This window comes from Andrographis paniculata, unplaced genomic scaffold (assembly GCF_009805555.1).
Source record: "Andrographis paniculata isolate CXL003 unplaced genomic scaffold, ASM980555v1 Contig70END, whole genome shotgun sequence".
In the NCBI taxonomy this organism is placed as follows: domain Eukaryota; kingdom Viridiplantae; phylum Streptophyta; class Magnoliopsida; order Lamiales; family Acanthaceae; genus Andrographis; species Andrographis paniculata.
In genome coordinates this window covers 228582-247726 of record NW_026137607.1, presented here as the reverse complement: position 1 = coordinate 247726, position 19145 = coordinate 228582, and the positions used below count along the sequence as shown (strand labels likewise).

The 19145-nt window shown below is 25.7% G+C and overlaps 1 protein-coding gene across 1 annotated transcript; it reads right to left on the bottom strand.

The window, feature by feature from the left end:
• Window positions 1-817: 817 nt before the first annotated feature.
• On the bottom strand, window positions 818-2454 carry LOC127264424 (uncharacterized). Its single transcript, XM_051293955.1, has one exon. It carries the CDS (start codon window positions 2236-2238, stop codon window positions 1168-1170), a length of 1071 nt encoding a protein of 356 aa, XP_051149912.1. The 5' UTR covers window positions 2239-2454; the 3' UTR covers window positions 818-1167.
• Between the last annotated feature and the right edge of the window lie 16691 nt (window positions 2455-19145).

Sequence of the window (19145 nt, the reverse complement as noted above, 5' to 3'; positions counted from 1 at the left end):
TTCAATACTAAGATATCATTTTCTAATGTATTGTGTCCAAACAAGCTTATAAAGATTTGTGTTTTGGTTGAAAATTTTTTTTATCCGAAATATAAAAAATAAAAGCCTGTAATTTATTGATTTTTTTTAAAAATATATTAGAATATTATTTTTGTTTGTAAGAATACACCAATAAAATTTTCAAACAAAATTAGTACTCCTTCCGTCCGGTATCGTTTATTTTTTGCACGTAGATTTTCGAATGTTAGTAGTATAATAAGTTATAGTGAAAATGACGAAAATGCTCCTATTAGTATTGTATAATATAAAAGTAATGACATTTATAAAATATAGTGTAAATTTAAAGGGTATTTATTATATTAAATAGGTAGTACAATTACTAAATTAAAAAATAATAACTTTATTTTGAATCAGACAAAAATAAAAAATGGCAAAAATGAAGAGAATATATCACTTATTCTTTTCTTATAGTCAGATGAAATGGAGAGAATATATCATTTATTCTTTTCTTATCGTCAGTAAAAATGTAATTGTGTTCACCCAACCACCTCAACTTTTTATGAATATTATTTTTTTTAAAAAAGAAACAGCTTGTTGTTTGTGAAACTTAAAAACTTCTTTGGTCCTAGCATTTCATTTTTACCTAAAGGGATTTTTTGAGATTTTTAAAAATTAGATAGGGATTTTTAAAAAATTTTGAAAATTTGAAAAAAAATAAATTATTATTTAATTTAATATTTTATAAAAAGAATATATATTTAATATAAATTTTTTAAAAAATAAATAGTACCGAATAAGTAAAAATGTATTGCCTAAATAGAACTATAATTAAGAGAATAGTACAAATAATAAACACCTTTCCTTACAAATTACCGGAATACAAAAGGACAACATTACCCTCAGACACATCCCAAAATTTCAAACAAACCTAGCCTGACCTCATTCCTCCATCTATACATAATACATACACATACACATACAGACATACATGCATAACGTCATTATTATCATTATATATATATATATTTAAATATTTATTAAAAACCTACTTAAACAACAACGCCTCTTACTTGATTGATTACACGTTAATCACATATACACAATTTTTTTGGTCTTTTAAATTATTTTTTATTTAATTAATTATTTATTTATAATTAATAATCTCGATCATATTTCGAGGGTTGGAACTTCATCTTCGTCGTGAATCCTCCACAAGAACTGGTAATCCTTCCCCTGACGGCACGTGCATCGCACGCACCTGCAAATACTATCCAAGCTTTTCTTCTCACCGTCGGTTTCCCACTCGATCTTCACTCTGCATCTGAACCCGGTCCGCGTCTCCAACCGGGGTTCCGAACCGGAAAATTGCAGAACCACCTCCCCGCCGATTCTCCGGCTTCTTCCGCCGGTGCCGCCGCCGGCGCAGTCAAGCCAAGGACACTCCGGCTGCCCCACCATCTCCTTGAAAGCTGAATTTGTAAGCCTGACTTTGTTGCGAGAATCGGAGATGATCACCGGCGCCTCCTCCGCCTCCACCAGCGCCTCCACGTCCTCCGCCGACACGGCCGTGTTCACGCCCGTGTCGTCGTGGATACTCATCACAGTTATGCTCGACCCGACCGGCCGGACCGGTTTCGGCGAAATGACCGCCGGTTTAACCGGCTCGTAGAGCTGAGCCATGAAGTCAAGTTCCTCCGGCGACTGGGCGGCGGCAGGCGCCGCCGCCGCCGTCGTGTTCAGATCAATTGAAATTTCCTTCCCAGATCCCGACCGCGGAGTCCGCGGCGGCGCCGGACAGATCACCGGCAGCGACACCGACTCCGACAGCGTCGTCACCGCCGTGTCGAGGCCGCACTTGAGCGGAATCAGATTCCGGTAAATCGGAATCTCCGGCTGAACTCCGGCGGGACGATTGAACCCATGCATAGCCAAATTCCTCGCCGGAGAATCCCCAATCTGGTAAGGCGGCGCCAGCCCCTGCAAGCATGCCCTCGTCCGCCTCACCGGCGGCGGCGGCGCTGCAAACGCCGCCGTCCTTCCCCGCTTCCTCGTCCTCGTCGGCCGCGCCTGCATATTAGCCCAAACATTCCTCAAATACGGCGACTTCTTAATCCCGTCGGGGAGGGCAGAACCGTCATTTTCCTGCGAGGCCACCTCCGGCTTGGGCGCAATCGGACGGTACCTGGACATGATCTCCGCCGTCTTGGCGGCGGCGCAAGGATTAATAGTCCGAATCATATTACAAACCCTCTAAATCTATTTTTCTCAAAAAGAAAAAGAAATCCCCAAATTCGAAACCCTAAAATTGAAAATGGCACAAAATGAAGATCTGGAGAAGGGCGTAGAATCGGAAGAAGGTGGAGGTTAGTTTTAATGGAAGGTATGAGCCAATGAGAAGAAGGCAGGGGCGTCGACACGTGGCAGTGTACGGTGGGGTACGTGTTTGAGGAAGTAAGAGAAGAGGACATGTGGGATTTGTAAAGCAGCATGCAAGCTTACACTTAACAGTGCCTTCTGATATATATATTTGTCTGCACACTCCCACTAAATTCATTTAAATTTAAATTTAAATTGACAGAAATATTGAATAACGTGAACGAATGGGGATTGGGTGGGATGGTTATTTTTAGTAAATTTAAAAAAATAAAATAAATAATAATGAAGCGGTGATGGCACTCAATTTTATTACAAGGAAGGGCCTATGGTGCAGGTACGCGTGTGGCGTAGGGGTGCATGCATGGCTACACCTATCACAGCGGATTCCTTTCGCCAACGTCACTATTCCTACGTTCTTTGCATGTTTAGCTCCGCTCGTCGGTCCATTCACAGCCTCGATTATTTTTTTAACAACAAATCTTTATATTTTATTATAGGTTTAAATTTAAATTAAATATTGAGTTAAATATGATTTATTTATTTAAGTATAATACTCCGTCGTCTCAAATACTACTCAATATTTGAGTTCGACACAAAAATTTAAGGGGACGTTTGGTACAGAAAATAAAATTACAGAGAATGACAGTAAATAATGGAATTGGAGAGAAAGAGAATTGAGTAAAGAATGTGAATTAATTCTTTTGTAAAAAATTAAAATAAATGGACCGGACAAGAATAAATAATTAATCTAACAAAAGAGAGTTTTAGCGAGTGAAAATTCATAAAAAAAATATTTCTAGTGACTTTTTTTAAAACAAAAAATTATAAATTATATACAAAGTTTTGTAAGATCTTAGTATAATTTTTTTAAAAAACAATTGTAAAAAATTAAATACTTGAATGATAAATTAAATATAATTTTTGTAAAACTAAAATAATATAATATAAATATTATAAAAATTAAATAATAAAAAAATTAAAAAAAAAAATATATATATATATCATTTCTCTCAATTTCTCTAAATATATGAGACAAATAAAAACAGAAAAATGAAAACAAATAAGAGAAATGGAACTGTCAATTCCCTGTACCAAACACACCTTAAATGTATTATTAAGTAAAATAATTTGAGATATTTAAGAGATTAGGTAATGTGATTGGTGAGAAAAATTCATATATTTTTTTTCTATCAGTGATGTGATGAGATAACGTGAAGTGTATATATATATATATTTTTTATATATAAATATTATTATTTATTTCTAAATTTAGAAATGATACAACGAGTTTGAAACAAATAAAAAAATAAATATTGCATAATATTTGAGATGGAATAAATATAATTATAAAAAAATATAAAAATATTTTTTTTCGTTTGGGTTAAAGGTATATATTTTGTGAGATAAAGTAAATTTAGGTATATAGTATTTTATAAATATATAGTATAATAAAGTAATATAAAATTTATTTTATTATAGACATTAGTGAGATTAAAAGAATAAGAATAATAAAATAATGTTGTTTTGTTTAATTGTGAGATACTTTTATGAAAAGAAAATAAATACACTATTTTTATTTGAATAGACATAAATGACTATATAGATATTTTTAATTATATTTGAATGAAATATACTATAAGATATTAATATTATTTTTTAAAAATTAAAATTCGATATAATATAAATATTTATTTATATACAATTAGTATAAATTAATTTTTAAAATAATTGATAATATGATTTCATTTTCAATTTCAAACAAAAATTATTACTTCAATTATGATATTTTTTTAATAAAAATGTACTTACTTAACCACACAGTACATGTCCAACACTTTTGACTTTAAAAAAGAAAAAATCAAAGACTTATAACAAGTGTTTTTAATTTAAAACACATACTATGTTGTTTTCCCACTGTTGACAGTGGCAGAACCAGCTTCTGAATTCTGTGGGAACAGAGTGTTGGTTCATTTTTATCTATCTGACACCATTGTCTTTGATCCCTGAACATAGTAGCAACATTGGGTGAAGAGAAAGGAGGAAAATAAATAAAATGTAAGAAGAAGAAAAAAAGTAAAAGAAACACAAATGTCATCCCTTGTGGTTGAATAACATTTAACTATAATATTATATTTTTTTTTTGATACGTAAATATATTTTTTTGTGGGACTGGGACAACTGTCCCTAATCCCTTAATAGTTATGCATCGGCCTGTCGATGATATCACTACGTAGTAGTGAGAATTCTCTCGTCGTCGATTTTGAGATTAAATTTTTTGATCCAGAGAAAACGTAGGGATCGAATCTCATACCGTCCACATGTCAAGGAAGTGCTCTACCATTTGAGCTATATTTCCTTCGCTAGTTTTTGTTGATTTAGGGTGTAGAGTTTTCAATTTGGTATTGTTAAATTTACGAGAATAGAGAATTTATCATAAATATTTATGAAATTTATGTCTTTTCATACGACATCCAACTTATTTAGCACGAGTGAAGTAGAACTGATAGGATTCTTCTTATGAATCAAAATTTCATTTCAATTTTTGTACTACTTCCATCAACATTATGAGTTTTATCTTTTATATAACAAAAATTTATTAATCAATAAAGTATTAAGTTCAATGGAATAAAACAGAATTACAATACTATAATAAAACAATATAGTTTGAGAAGAAAATTGATAAAAATAAAATAAAAATATTTATAGAAATTAAATATAAAAAAGACATGGACAAAAATCTACAACTTCAAAGGCAATAATGCATATAAAAATTCTTTCAGTAAAAAAAAAAAAAAAAAAACATTTTTCATATAACTTTCCCTATGTAGAAAATGCTTTCATAACTTTTCCCTAAGTGATTTTATGTATAATGTGTTTCTTTACTTATGAAACAATCCGCACTCAAATATTATCTTGCATATTTGTTTTAAAATCTTACGATATCATTTACACTAAACACGATCATCGACAATACTAGACAAAGTATAAAAGATCAAGATTATTCAAAAAAATTCTTTACTAATGTCGCAAATATTTAATTTATGCTACGAGTACGATTGCTAAATTTTAAAGAGAATATACAATCCGAGATTTCTACAAATTAAAAACTAATAAATAATTTAATAATATTAAATCGAAAAAAAGTTGACCCTAAATTTAAAAAGATTAATTGATATTGAAAATTCTCAAATATTAACAATATTAAATTAAAAAATTAAATTACAAATAGTAAATTTAATTTTGATTTCAAATTAAAATCATTGTTCTTTAGTTTATATGTTTTTTAATAAAAATACATTCTTTATTCTCATCATAATAAAATATACAATATTAATTACTATTATCTTACAAAGAATAAATTTTATATAATATAAATATTTATTTATTTATAATTAATATAAATTAATTTTTAAAATAATTGAAAATATGATTTTTAATTTCAATTTCAAATCAAAATTATTACTTCAATTTTCATATTTTTTAATAAAAATATATTACTTAACCACACAATATATTGTCCAACATTTTTTATTGAAAAAAAAAAATCAAGGACTTATAACAAGTGTTTTTAATTTAAATCATATATTGTATTAGTTTTTTCTGTTGATAGTGGCAGAACAAGTTTTCGAATGATGTGGGAATAGAATGCTGGTTATTTTCATTTATATGACATTTTTTTTTTTTCTGAACACAATATTGAATTCTGTGAGAACAGAATATTGGTTATTTTCATCTATCTGACACTATTTTCTTTTATTCCTGAACACAACAGCAACATTGAGGTGAAGAAAAAAAAAAGGAAAATAAATAAAATGAAAGAAAAAGAAAAAATAAAGGAAAAACAAATGCCATATGTTGTAGTTGAAACGACATTTAACTATAACGATAGAAATTTTTTTGACAGGTAAATATACTTTTTTGTTGGATTAGGACAATTTCCTCCTAACCCTTTAATAGTTATGCCCCTACCTGTCGATGATAACTACAAGAAAATATCAATTTTGTAACGACGTTTTTTCGTTCATAAATCCAATTTTTCCGTTACTAATGCTATTAGTGACTGAATTGGGGATAAAATTACGTTAGCTACGTGAACTGCAGGAACGAAATTCCGTTACAAATATATATTTTTTTTGTAGTGATTCGCTCGTCATCGATTTTGTGATTGAATTTTTTGAACCAGAGAAAACGTAGGATCGAACCTCGTATCTCCCTCATGTAAATGGAATGATCTGCCATTTGAGCTATATTTCATTTGCTACTTTTTGTTGCATGTCACTGTTTCTCTCGTCAATGTCACTATCCCTACGGTCGTTGCATGTCTAGATCCACCCGTCGGTTCATTTACCGCTCCGATTATTTTTTTAACAACATATGTTTATGTTTTATTATCAATTTAAATTTAAATTAAATATTGAGTTAAATGTGATTTATTTATTTAATATCTTAAGTATAATACTCTTTCCGCTCCAAACTCCGTGCAACATTTGAGTTCGACACAAAAATTTAGGTGAGTAGTATTAAATAGGGTAAGTTGAGATTAGATGATGTAATTTAAGAGAGAAATACATATTTATTAATTTTATTAAAGTGAAGTCTATATATTTATATATATATAATTAATTGTTTCTAATTTCAAAAATATTACAGTGAGTTTGAGACAAACAAAAAAAAAAATATTGCATGATGTTTGAAGAGAATATAATTTATAATTTAAATAAATGTAAAATATTTCTTTCGTTTGAGTTAAAGGTATTTTTTGATTTTGTACGTAGATTTAGGTATATAGTATTTTGTAAATATGTAGTGTAATAGAGTAGTATAAAATTTATTTTACTCCAAATATTAGTGGGATAAAAAGAATAAAGATAATAAAATAAAAATTATTTTCGTATGTAATTGTAAAATACTTTTACTAAAAAGAAAAATATACAGTATTTTTTATTTGAACAGACATAAACGACGATATAGATATTTTTAATTATATTTTAATAAAATTTACTATAAGATATTAATATTATTTTTTAAAAAATAAATTTTATATAATATAAATATTTATTTATTTATGATTTATATGAATTACTTTTTAAAATAATTGAAAATATAATTTTCAATTTCAATTTCAAACCAAAATTATTACTTCAATTATGATATTTTTAAAAACAAATACATATTACTTAATCACACAATATATGTCCAACACTTTTGATTTAAAAAAAATAATAAAAAGTCAGACCCATAGCAAGTGTTTTTAATTTAAAACATGTATTGTATTGTTTTCTTCCAGATGATAGTGGCAGAACCAACTTCTGAATTATGTGGGAATAAAATATTGGTTATTTTCATCTATCTGACACCATTTCTGTATTATTGAACACAACACTAAATTCTGTAGGGACAGAATGCTAGTTATTTTTATCTATCTGACACTATCTTAATAACACAATATATGTCCAACACTTTTGATTTAAAAAAAATAATAAAAAGTCAGACCTATAGCAAGTGTTTTTAATTTAAAATATATATTGTATGTTTTCTCCCATATGATAGTGGCAAAACCAACTTCTGAATTCTGTGGGAATAAAATACTGGTTATTTTCATCTATCTGATACAATTTCTGTATTATTGAACACAACACTGAATTCTGCAGGGACAGAATGTTGGTTATTTTCATCTATCTGATACTATCTTCTTTGATTCCTGAACATAGCAGTAACATTGGGGTGAATAAAAAGAAAAAAAATAAATGAAATGAAAGAAGAAAAAAAATAAAAGAAAGACAAATGTCATGACTTGTTGAAGGGACATTTATCTATAACGATATAATTCTTTTTATAAGTAAATATATTTTTTGTTGGACTGGGACCGCTGTCCCTAACCCCTTAATAATTACGCGCTTGCCTCTACCTTCCGTATGTAAAGGGAGCGCTCTACCTATATTTCCTTCGCTAGTTTTTGCTGATTTAGGGTTTAGAATTTTCAATTTGGTATTGTTAAATTTATGAGAATAAAGAATTTATCATAAATATTTATGAAATGTATGTCTTTTCATGTAATATCCAACTTATTTAACACGAGTTAAGTAGAACCGATAGGATTCTTCTTTTGAATCAAAAATTCATTTCAATTTGTGTACTTCCATCAACATTATGAGTTTTATCTTTTACATTTATAAAGTTTAGTTTACGAGATAACAAACATTTATTAATCAATGAAATATTAAGTTCAATGGAATAAAACAGAATTACAACGCTATAATAAAACAATATAGTTTGAGAAGAAAAATGACAAAAATAAAATTACAATATTTTTAAAAATTAAATATAAAAAAGACATGGACAAAAATCTACAACTTCAAAGGCAATAATAATGCACATAACAATTCTTTCAGTAAAAAAAAAAACATTTTTCATATAACCTTCCCTATGCAGAAATGCTTTCATTAACTTTTCCCTAAGTGATTCTATGTATAATGTGTGTTTCTTTACTTATTAAACAATCCGCAATTAAATATTATTTTGCATATTTGTTTTAAAATATTACAATATCATTTACACTAAACACGATCATCGACGATACTAGATAAAGTATAAAAGATCAAGATTTATTCAAAAAATTTCTTTACTAATATTGCAAATATTTAATTTATGCTACGAGTATATGATTGCTAAATTTTAGAGAAAATATACTATACAAAGTTTCTACAATTTAAAAACTAATAATAAATTTAACAATAATAAATCGAAAAAAAGTTGACCCTAAATTTAAAAAGATTAACTGATATTGAAAATTCTCAAACATTAACAATATTAAATTGAAAAATTAAATTACAAATAGTGGATTTAATTTTGATTTCAAATTAAAATCATTGTTCTTTAGTTTATATGTTTTTAATAAAAATATATTATTTATTCTCATTATAATAAAATATACAATATTAATTACTATTGTCTTAGAATAAAATTTTATATAATATAAATATTTATTTATTTATAATTAATATAAATTTATTTCTAAAATAATTGAAAATATGGTTTTTAATTTCAATTTCAAATCAAAATTATTACTTCAATTTTCATATTTTTTAATAAAAATATATTACTTAATTATACAATATATGTCAAACATTTTTTATTGAAAAAAATAAAAATCAAAGACTTATAGCAAGTGTTTTTAATTTAAAACATATATTATATTATTTTTTCCATGTTGATAGTGGCGGAACCAGTTTTTGAATTATGTGGGAACAGAATGCTGGTTATTTTCATCTATCTGATACAAATTTTTTTATTCCTAAACACAACATTGAATTATGTGAGGACATAATATTGGTTATTTTCATCTATTTGACACCATTTTCTTCTATTCCTGAACACAGCAACAACATTGAGGTGAAGAAAAAAAAAAGAAAAAAAAAAGAAAATGAAAGAAAAAGAAAAAATAAAGGAAAAACAAATGTCATATATTGTGGTTGAAACAACATTTAACTATAAGGATATAATTTTTTTGACAGGTAAATATACTTTTTTGTTAGATTAGGACAATTTCAACCTAACCCTTTAATAGTTATGCCCCTACCCGTTGATAATATCATCACGTAGTGGTAAGAATTCTCTCGTTATCGATTTTGTGATTGAATTTTTTGAACCAGAGAAAATGTAGGATTGAACCTCGTATCTCCCGCATGTAAATGGAATGATCTACTATTTGAGCTATATTTCCTTTGCTACTTTTTGTTGCATATCACTATTCCTCTCGCCAATGTCACTATCCCTACATTCGTTGCATGTCTAGATCTGCCCGTCGGTCGATTCACTGCTACGATTGTTTTTTTAACAACATATGTTTATGTTTTATTATCAATTTAAATTTAAATTAAATATTGAGTTAAATGTGATTTATTTATTTAATATCTTACGTATAATACTCTCTCCGTTTCAAACATCGTGCAACATTTGAGTTCGGCACGAAAATTTAGGTGAGTAGTATTAAATAGGGGAAGTTGAGATAATTTAGAGATTAGATGATGTGATTTAAGAGAGAAATACATACTTATTAATTTTATTAAAGTGAAGTGTATATATTTATATATATAATTGATTGTTTCTAATTTCGAAAATGTTGCAGTGACTTTGGAACAAATAAAAAAGAAAATATTGCACGATGTTTCGGACGAAGAGAGTATAATTTATAATTTAAATAAATGTAAAATATTTCTTTCGTTTGAGTTAAAGGTATTTTTTGATTTTGTAAATATATAATGTAATAGAGTAGTATAAAATTTATTTTACATCAAGTATTAGTGGGATTAAAAGAATAAAGATAATAAAATAAAAATTATTTTCGTATGTAATTATAAAATACTTTTACTAAAAAGAAAAAATATACAGTATTTTTTATTTGAACAGACATAAACGACGATATAGATATTTTTAATTATATTTTAATAAAATTTACTATAAGATATTGATATTATTTTTTAAAAAATTAAAATTTTATATAATATAAATATTTATTTATTTATGATTAATATAAATTACTTTTTAAAATAATTAAAAATATAATTTTCAATTTCAATTTCAAACAAAATTATTACTTCAATTATGATATTTTTAAAAACAAATACATATTACTTAATCACACAATATATTAATCACACAATATATGTCCAACACTTTTGGTTTAAAAAATAAAAAAAAAAAACCCAGACCTATAGCAAGTGTTTTTAATTTAAAATATATATTGTATTATTTTCTTCCAGATGATAGTGGCAGAACCAACTTCTGAATTCTGTGGAAACAGAATACTGGTTATTTTCATATATCTGACACATCTTCTGTATTCCTGAACACAACACTAAATTTGGTAGGGACAAAATGCTGGTTATTTTCATCTATCTGACACTGTCTTCTTTAATTCCTGAACATAGCAGTAACATTGGGGTGAAGAAAAAGAAGGAAAATAAATGAAATGAACGAAGGAGAAAAAAAAAATAAAAGAAAGACAAATGTCATGACTCGTGGTTGAAGGGACATTTAACTAAACAATATAATTCTTTTTATAAGTAAATATATTTTTTTTTTTTATGGGATTGGGATAGCTGCTCCTAACCCCTTAATAGTTAAGTTCTACCTGTAGATGATATCATCAAGTGTTGAGAATTCTCTCGTCGTCAATTTTTTGATTGAATTTTTTGATTCGGAGAAAATGTAGGGATCGACCTCGTACCTCCCACTTGTAAAGGGAGCGTTCTACCATTTGAGCTATATCTTCTTCGCTAGTTTTTGTTGATTTAGGGTTTAGAATTTTCAATTTAGTATTGTTACATTTATGGGAACTGAGAATTTATCATAAAAATTTATGAAATTTTTATCTTTTCATGCGAAATCCAACTTTCTTAGCAAGAGTTAAGTAGAAGTAATAGGATTATTCTTCTGAATCAAATTTCATTTCAATTTATGTGTACTACTTCCATCAACATTACGAGTCTTATCTTTTATATTCATAAAATTTAGTTTACGTAACAAAGATTTATTAGTCAATGAAGTATTAAGTTCAATGGAATAAAACATAATTACAACACTGTAATAAAACAATATAATTTGAGAAGAAAATTGACAAAAATAAAATTAAAATATTTTTAGAAATTAAATATAAAAAGATTTGGACAAATATCTACAACTTCAAAGGCAATGAATGCACATAACAATATATCCATAGAGGTAAGAACAACAATTTTCATATAACCTCCCCTTAAATGTTACAAAAGTTCTTTCATAACTTTTCCCTAAGTGAATTTATGTATAATGTGTTTTTCTTTATTTATTAAACAATCCACACTCAAATACTATCATGCATATTTGTATTAAAATCTTACAATATCATTTACGCTAAACTTGGTTACATCGACAATACTATATAAAGTATAAAAGATCAAAATTTATTCCAAAAATTTCTTTACTATTGTCACATATATTTAATTTATGTTAGTAACATATGATCGCTAAATTTTAAAGTGGAGACTATCCGATGATTCTACAAGTTAAAAACTATTCCTAAATTTAACAATATTAAATTTAAAAAAAAAAATAAAATTAGACCCTGAATCAACAAAAGTTAATTGAAATTGAAAATTATCAAACATTAACAACATTTAATTGAAAAACTTGATTAAAAATAGTACGTTTATTTTGATTTCAAATTAAAATCAACATTCTTTAGTTTATATGTTTTGAATAAAATCCATTATTTATTCGCATCATATTAAAATATAATTTAATTTCAAATTTAAATTTAAATTAAAAAACTTTAATTCCAGATTCCTCAAAAATTTTTACATAATTTTTTACATTCTCGGAAGATTTTTCTATAAAAAACAATAAGAGAAAAAAAAATGAAGAAAAAAATTGTTTCTAACTCCAAATTTTTTAAAATTTTCATTTTTCTCAACATTCTAGACAATTTTTTTTTTTAGAAAAACAACCAGAAAAGAAAAATTACGAAAGTGGTTACTTAAACTTAAAATTTCTCAAAATTCTCAACATTTTGGGTAGAGTTTTTTTTTAAAAAAAAACAAACAGCCAAGAGAACAAATACTTTACAATTCTCAATATTCTATGCATGTTTTTTCTTAAAAAAAAAAGGTCAGAGAATAAAAAGGAAGCAAAATGTTAATTAAACTCCAAATTTCTCAAACTTCTCAATGTGACAGATTTTTCCTAAAAAGAAAAAGAAACAAAGTTTCTTATAACTTCAAATTCCTTATCATCCTCAATATTTTAGGCAGGTTTTAAAAACAAAAATAAAAATTGTCGGAAATTTTTTTTAAAAAAAGGTTAATTAAACTCCAAATTTCTCAAAATTCTCAACATTCTAAGAAGTTTTTTCAAAAAAAAAAAAACAGAATAAAAAATGAAGAAAATTACTTAAGCTTCAAATTCCTTCAAATTTTCAATATTTTAAACATATTTTATTTATTTATTTATTTTTTTAAAAAAAATAGTTAGGGAATAAAAAGAAGAAAAATGTTACTGAAACTCCAACTTCTTCAAAATTATCAATATTTTAGATAGATTAAAAAAACAAAAAACAGTAAAAGAATAAAAAAAAGAAAAAAAAAAGGTTATTTAAACTTTAAATTTCTCAAAATTCTCAATATTTTATGAAAAGTTTCTCATAGGTAAATTATAATTTATTAAAAGATATAATTAGGGTTTGTTTGCTTTGTGTTTTGGTTTGAATTTTTTTTTTTTTATTTATTCTTTATGTATAGTATAAAGAATTGTGTAGTTAATATAAAAATACTATAGTGTAATAGAGTAAGTATAAGAATTATTTTACTTCAAACGTTAGTGAGATTAAAAAAATAAAGATAATAAAATTTGTTTTACTCCAAAGGATTAATTGTGAGATATTTTTACTAAAAATAAAATAAATGCATTATTTTTTCTTATAGATATAAATGATAATAAAGATATTTTGAAATTTGAATTTAATAAAATATACTATAAGATATTAATATTATTTTACAAAAAATAAAATTTTATATAATATACATTTTTTTTATTTATGATAAATATATATTAGTTTTTTAAAATAATTGAAAATATGATTTTCAATTTCAATTTCAAATCAAACTTATTATTTCAATTTTCATATTTTTAATATAAATATATTACTTAATCACACAATACATGTCCAAAAACTTTTGATTTTAAAAAATTAAGGACTGGAGAATCAGTTTTGAATTCTGTAAATGACAGAATATTTGTTCATTTTATCTATCTGACACTATTTTGTTTGATTCCTGAACACAGTAGCAATATTGAATCAGTTTTGAATTCTGTGAGAGACAGAATGCTTGTTCATTTTATCTATTTGACACTATTTTGTTTGATTCCGAAACACAGCATCAACATTGGGTAAATAAAAAGAAGGAAAATAAATAAAATGAAAAAAAAGAAAAAAAAATAAAAGCAAAACAAATGTCATATGTTGTGGTTGAAGGGACAATTAATAGTGACATAATTTTTTTTGACACGTAAATACTTTTTTGTTGAATTAGGACAATTTCCTCATAATCTCTTAATAGTGATACCCCTATCATGATATAATCACGTAGTGGTGAGAATTCTCTCGTCGTCGATTTTGTGATTGAATTTTTTGAATCAAAGAAAACATAAGGATCTAACCTCGTATCTCCCGCATGTAAAGAGAGTGCTCTACCATTTGAGCTATATTTCTTTCGCTAGTTTTTGTTGCATGTCACTATTCCTCTCGCCAACGTCACTATTCCTACGTTCGTTGCATGTCTAGATCCGCCTGTCAGTCCATCACGGCCCTGATTGTTTTTTGACAACATATGTTTTTGTTTTATTATCGGTTTAAATTTAAATTAAATATTGAGTTAAATGTGATTTATTTATTTAATATCTTAAGTATAATACTCCATCTGTTTCAAATACCGTACAATATTTGAATTCGGCACGAGAATTTAGGTGAGTAGTATTAAGTAGGTAAGTTGAGATAATTTAAAGATTAAATGATGTGATTTAAGAGAGAAATACATATTTATTAATTTTATTTGAGTGATGTGATGAGATAAAGTGAAGTGTATAAATATATATAAAAATATAATTAATTATTTCTAAATTCGAAAATGTTACAGTGAGTTTAGGACAAACAAAAAAAAAAATATTGCATATTGTTTGGAATGGAGATAGTATAATTATAATTTTAAAAAATGTAACTATTTTTTTCCTTTGAATGAAAGGTATTTTTTTGATTTTGTAGGTAGATTTAGGTATATAGTACTTTATACATATATAGTATAATAGAGTAGCATAAAATGTATTTTACTCCTAAGTTTTAGCGGGATTAAAAGAATAAAGATAATAAAATAAAAATTATTTTCATATGTAATTGTAAAATACTTTTACTAAAAATAAAAAGCGTAAAGTATTTTTTATTTGAATACACATAAATGATGATAAAAGGATTTTTAATTGTATATTAATAAAATATACTATAAAATATTAATATTATTTTACAAAGAATAAAATTTTATATAATATAAATATTTATTAATTTATAATTAATATAAATTAATTGAAAATATGCTTTTTAATTTCAAATCAAAATTATTACTTCAATTTTAATATAAAAATCAAAGACTTATAACAAGTGACGCGGAAACAGAATACTGTTTTGATTATTGGTTTCTCACGTGTAAAAGGAATGCTCTACCATTTGACCTATATTTCCTTCACTTTCTTTTTTTTTTTTTTTCGTTTTTTTTGTTGACTTGAGGTTTAAAATTTTTAATTTAATAATGTTAAATTTACGAGAATAGAGAATTTAAATATTTATGAGAATAGAGAATTTAATAATTCTCTAGCATTTATAACTTTTCACTGGGGGTGTGTTTGTTCGGGGGTTTTGATTTTGAGTTGGAATTTGAATAGTAAAACTTTTGAATTTGAATAGTTGTATGATGTGATATAAATAGGTATTGATGTAATATTTTGAATGTTGAATTGATTTTTAATATAATATAAAAAATAAAAAATAGGTGTTTAATTTGATATTTTTTGGAGAAAAAAATAAGATAAATAATGGATTTAAAATTCAATCCCCCGAACAAACACACCCTAAGTAATTTTATGTATAATGTGTGTTTACTTACTTATTAAACAATCCACACCCAAATATTATCATGCGTACTTGTATTAAAATCTTACAATATCATATATACTAAACAGAATTACATCGACAATACTAGATAAAGTATAAAATATCAAGATTTATTAAAAAAAAAATTATTTACTATATGAGGATTCTACAAATTAAAAACTAATCCTAAATTTAACAATATTAAATGGAAAAAAAAAATTTGACCTAAATTTAAAAATGTTAACTGATATTGAAAATTCTCAAATATTAACAATATTAAATTGAAAAACTAAATTATAAATAGTGGATTTAATTTTGATTTCAAATTAAAATCACTCTTGTTTTGTTTATAGTTTTAATAAAAATATATTATTTATTCACATCATATTAAAGTATTATACAAATTAAAATTTAAATTAAAAAATTTAAACTCGACTCCTCTAAATATTTTACATTCTTGACAGATGTTTCTAGAAAAATTAATCAGAAAAAAGAAGAAAATTAAGTAAACTTTAAATTTTTCAAAATTCTCATTTTATCATATTCAAGACAAATATTTCTAGAAAAAAAAAAACAATTTAAAAAAAGAAAAAATAAAGTCAAAATCAGAGAATAAAAAGGAAGAAGATAATTACTTAGAACTCCAAATTTCTCAAAATTGTCAATGTAACATATTTAAAACAAAAAAAACTGTCTAGAGTCACAAAACAAATATAAAGAAGATGGTTTTTTTTTGTTCTACATAATTTAGTTATGTGCTTAAAATAAATGATGAAAAGTGTACTAAGAGAGTGGGGGCAAGAAATATTTATTTCAGTTTTTCTAAATTTTACTATTTGAATTTTATATTTTTTAATTAAAAATATTTTTTTTATAAAATATTTCATTAAATATTATTTAAATGCACAATTTAAATCAATTTTTTTCAAATCAAACCCAAAGAAATAGACATTTGTGTTTTTGTTTTTACAAATTTACTGTGTATGTATTTGTAGGCAAGAGACCCGTATATAGACAATTCTATGGTCTGCAAGCCCGAACAAACACACTTAGTATTTATTGTAAAATAGATTCGTTGACTACATCATTTCACCCCATATTTGTAGTCATATGTCATTTTTCTCGCATATCTGTACATTAATATTTGTATAATACATTAATATTTGTATAATTCTGTTTTGGACTATTATTTCATAGAAATCTGACAAGATCCCCACATGTCCATGATGAAAAACCTAAAAATATATGTTATGTAGATATCATTTTATTCATTATTTACCATATGTATATTTGACTTGTAGTGAACTTAAATCACATTTCTATAAAATTTTCTTACAATGTTTTTTTAAAAAAAAGTTAGAAATATTTCCTACTTCAACATAATAGTCAATTATTATTTTCATTATCGCCATGCACATATGTATATAATAAAAATAAACAATTTTAAAACTATCAAATCAACATATTTATTATCGATATTCATCAAAATTAGAAAATCAAAATCAAATCTCTAGATTCAAATGAAAACAAAATCTCAAATTCTTTTTATATTAAAATCTAATCCATAGTCAAATAAATTCATAAACCAAACTCAAATAAACAGACCACAATGTCACCTTCATTCACTCATGCATGTGTATATTTACACCCATTTTCTTTCACCGGATGTGCCTTCTGCTTCTACTCAAACTTGTCATATGGTGTGTTTTTTTTCCCTGTTGACAGTGGCGAAACCAGTTTCTAAATTCTGTGGGGGGGGCTGGAGCTGGTTCATTTTCATCGATCCGAGACCATCTTTTTTTATCCCTGAACGCAACAGCAACAGTGGACTGGATGAAGAAAAAGAAGAAAAAAATAAATATACGAAGAAAAGAAGAAGAAAAAATATCATAACTTGTAATTGAAAGGACATTTAATCATAACTATATAATTTTTTTGCATGTAAAGATACTTTATTGAGAGATTGAGACAGCTGCCCCCTAACTTCTTAATAATTATGCTCTTATCTGTCAATGATATCATCACACAGTGGTTATAATTATTGGCCCCAAAACAATTACGGTTCCTCGATTCCAGCCAAATGGGGATTGACATATGGTGATAGTGTTTATTATTATTATTATTATTTTAAAATTTATAAATCAACCTAAAAACTACTATATTTTCAAATTAATAATTGTGAATCTCATTTTGGACTATGGAACAATTTATTCAACCATAGCAAGAATTGTTCTCCTCCAAACAAAGAACTCGTCAACAATGGCATCGCCTCAAGCCTTCTTTATCATTGTCTTCCTTGTTTTTGGTATATTTGTTCAGCTCCGCCCAAAGACCTTGTCGTCAGCTTTTGGTACGTTGATGTTTTGTTTTTGCTATTATTTATTTATCTCTAAAATCAATGATTTGAATATTCTTTCGACGTTGATTTTATGATTGAATTTTTGATTTAGTGTTGTTAATATTGGAGAAATTTTAAATTCTTGTTACTTTTTGTTGGTTTCTATTAACAGAAACACCCAAAAGAATGTGTGGATCAAAGATCGGACCTCTTGCATTTAAAGGAAGTGCTCTACCATTTGAACGATATATATTTCCTTCGGATTGTGTGGCGATTGTCAGCACTCAATCAACGTAAATTGATAAGACGAGTAATATATGCTTCACAGTACATATTTTGTCTACACATCATAAAATTTCATAATATAATAAATTATTAAGTTTAACTGAATAAACATATATATACAACACATCATAATATATAAATTTTATATAATTTATTTTTATATAATACAATATTAAACTGCTGCTATGTATACTTATTTTGGGATGTGTTATTTGGAGATATTTTTACATATTTACTATTTATTAATTTTTTTCTAAAAACATAAAATTGAATATATATTTTTTTATTTTTATACTCCCTTTGTTCGAACTTAATATATTATTTTTACTATTTTTTTATCTGTTTTATTTAAAAGTATTAATTTTTTAATGTAATTCATATATAAATATCAAAATAATTCTAATTTTTATATAAGTATTCATTTTCTCTGTATTTTTCAAGACAAAAATAATTAAAGTACCTTTACATATTTTT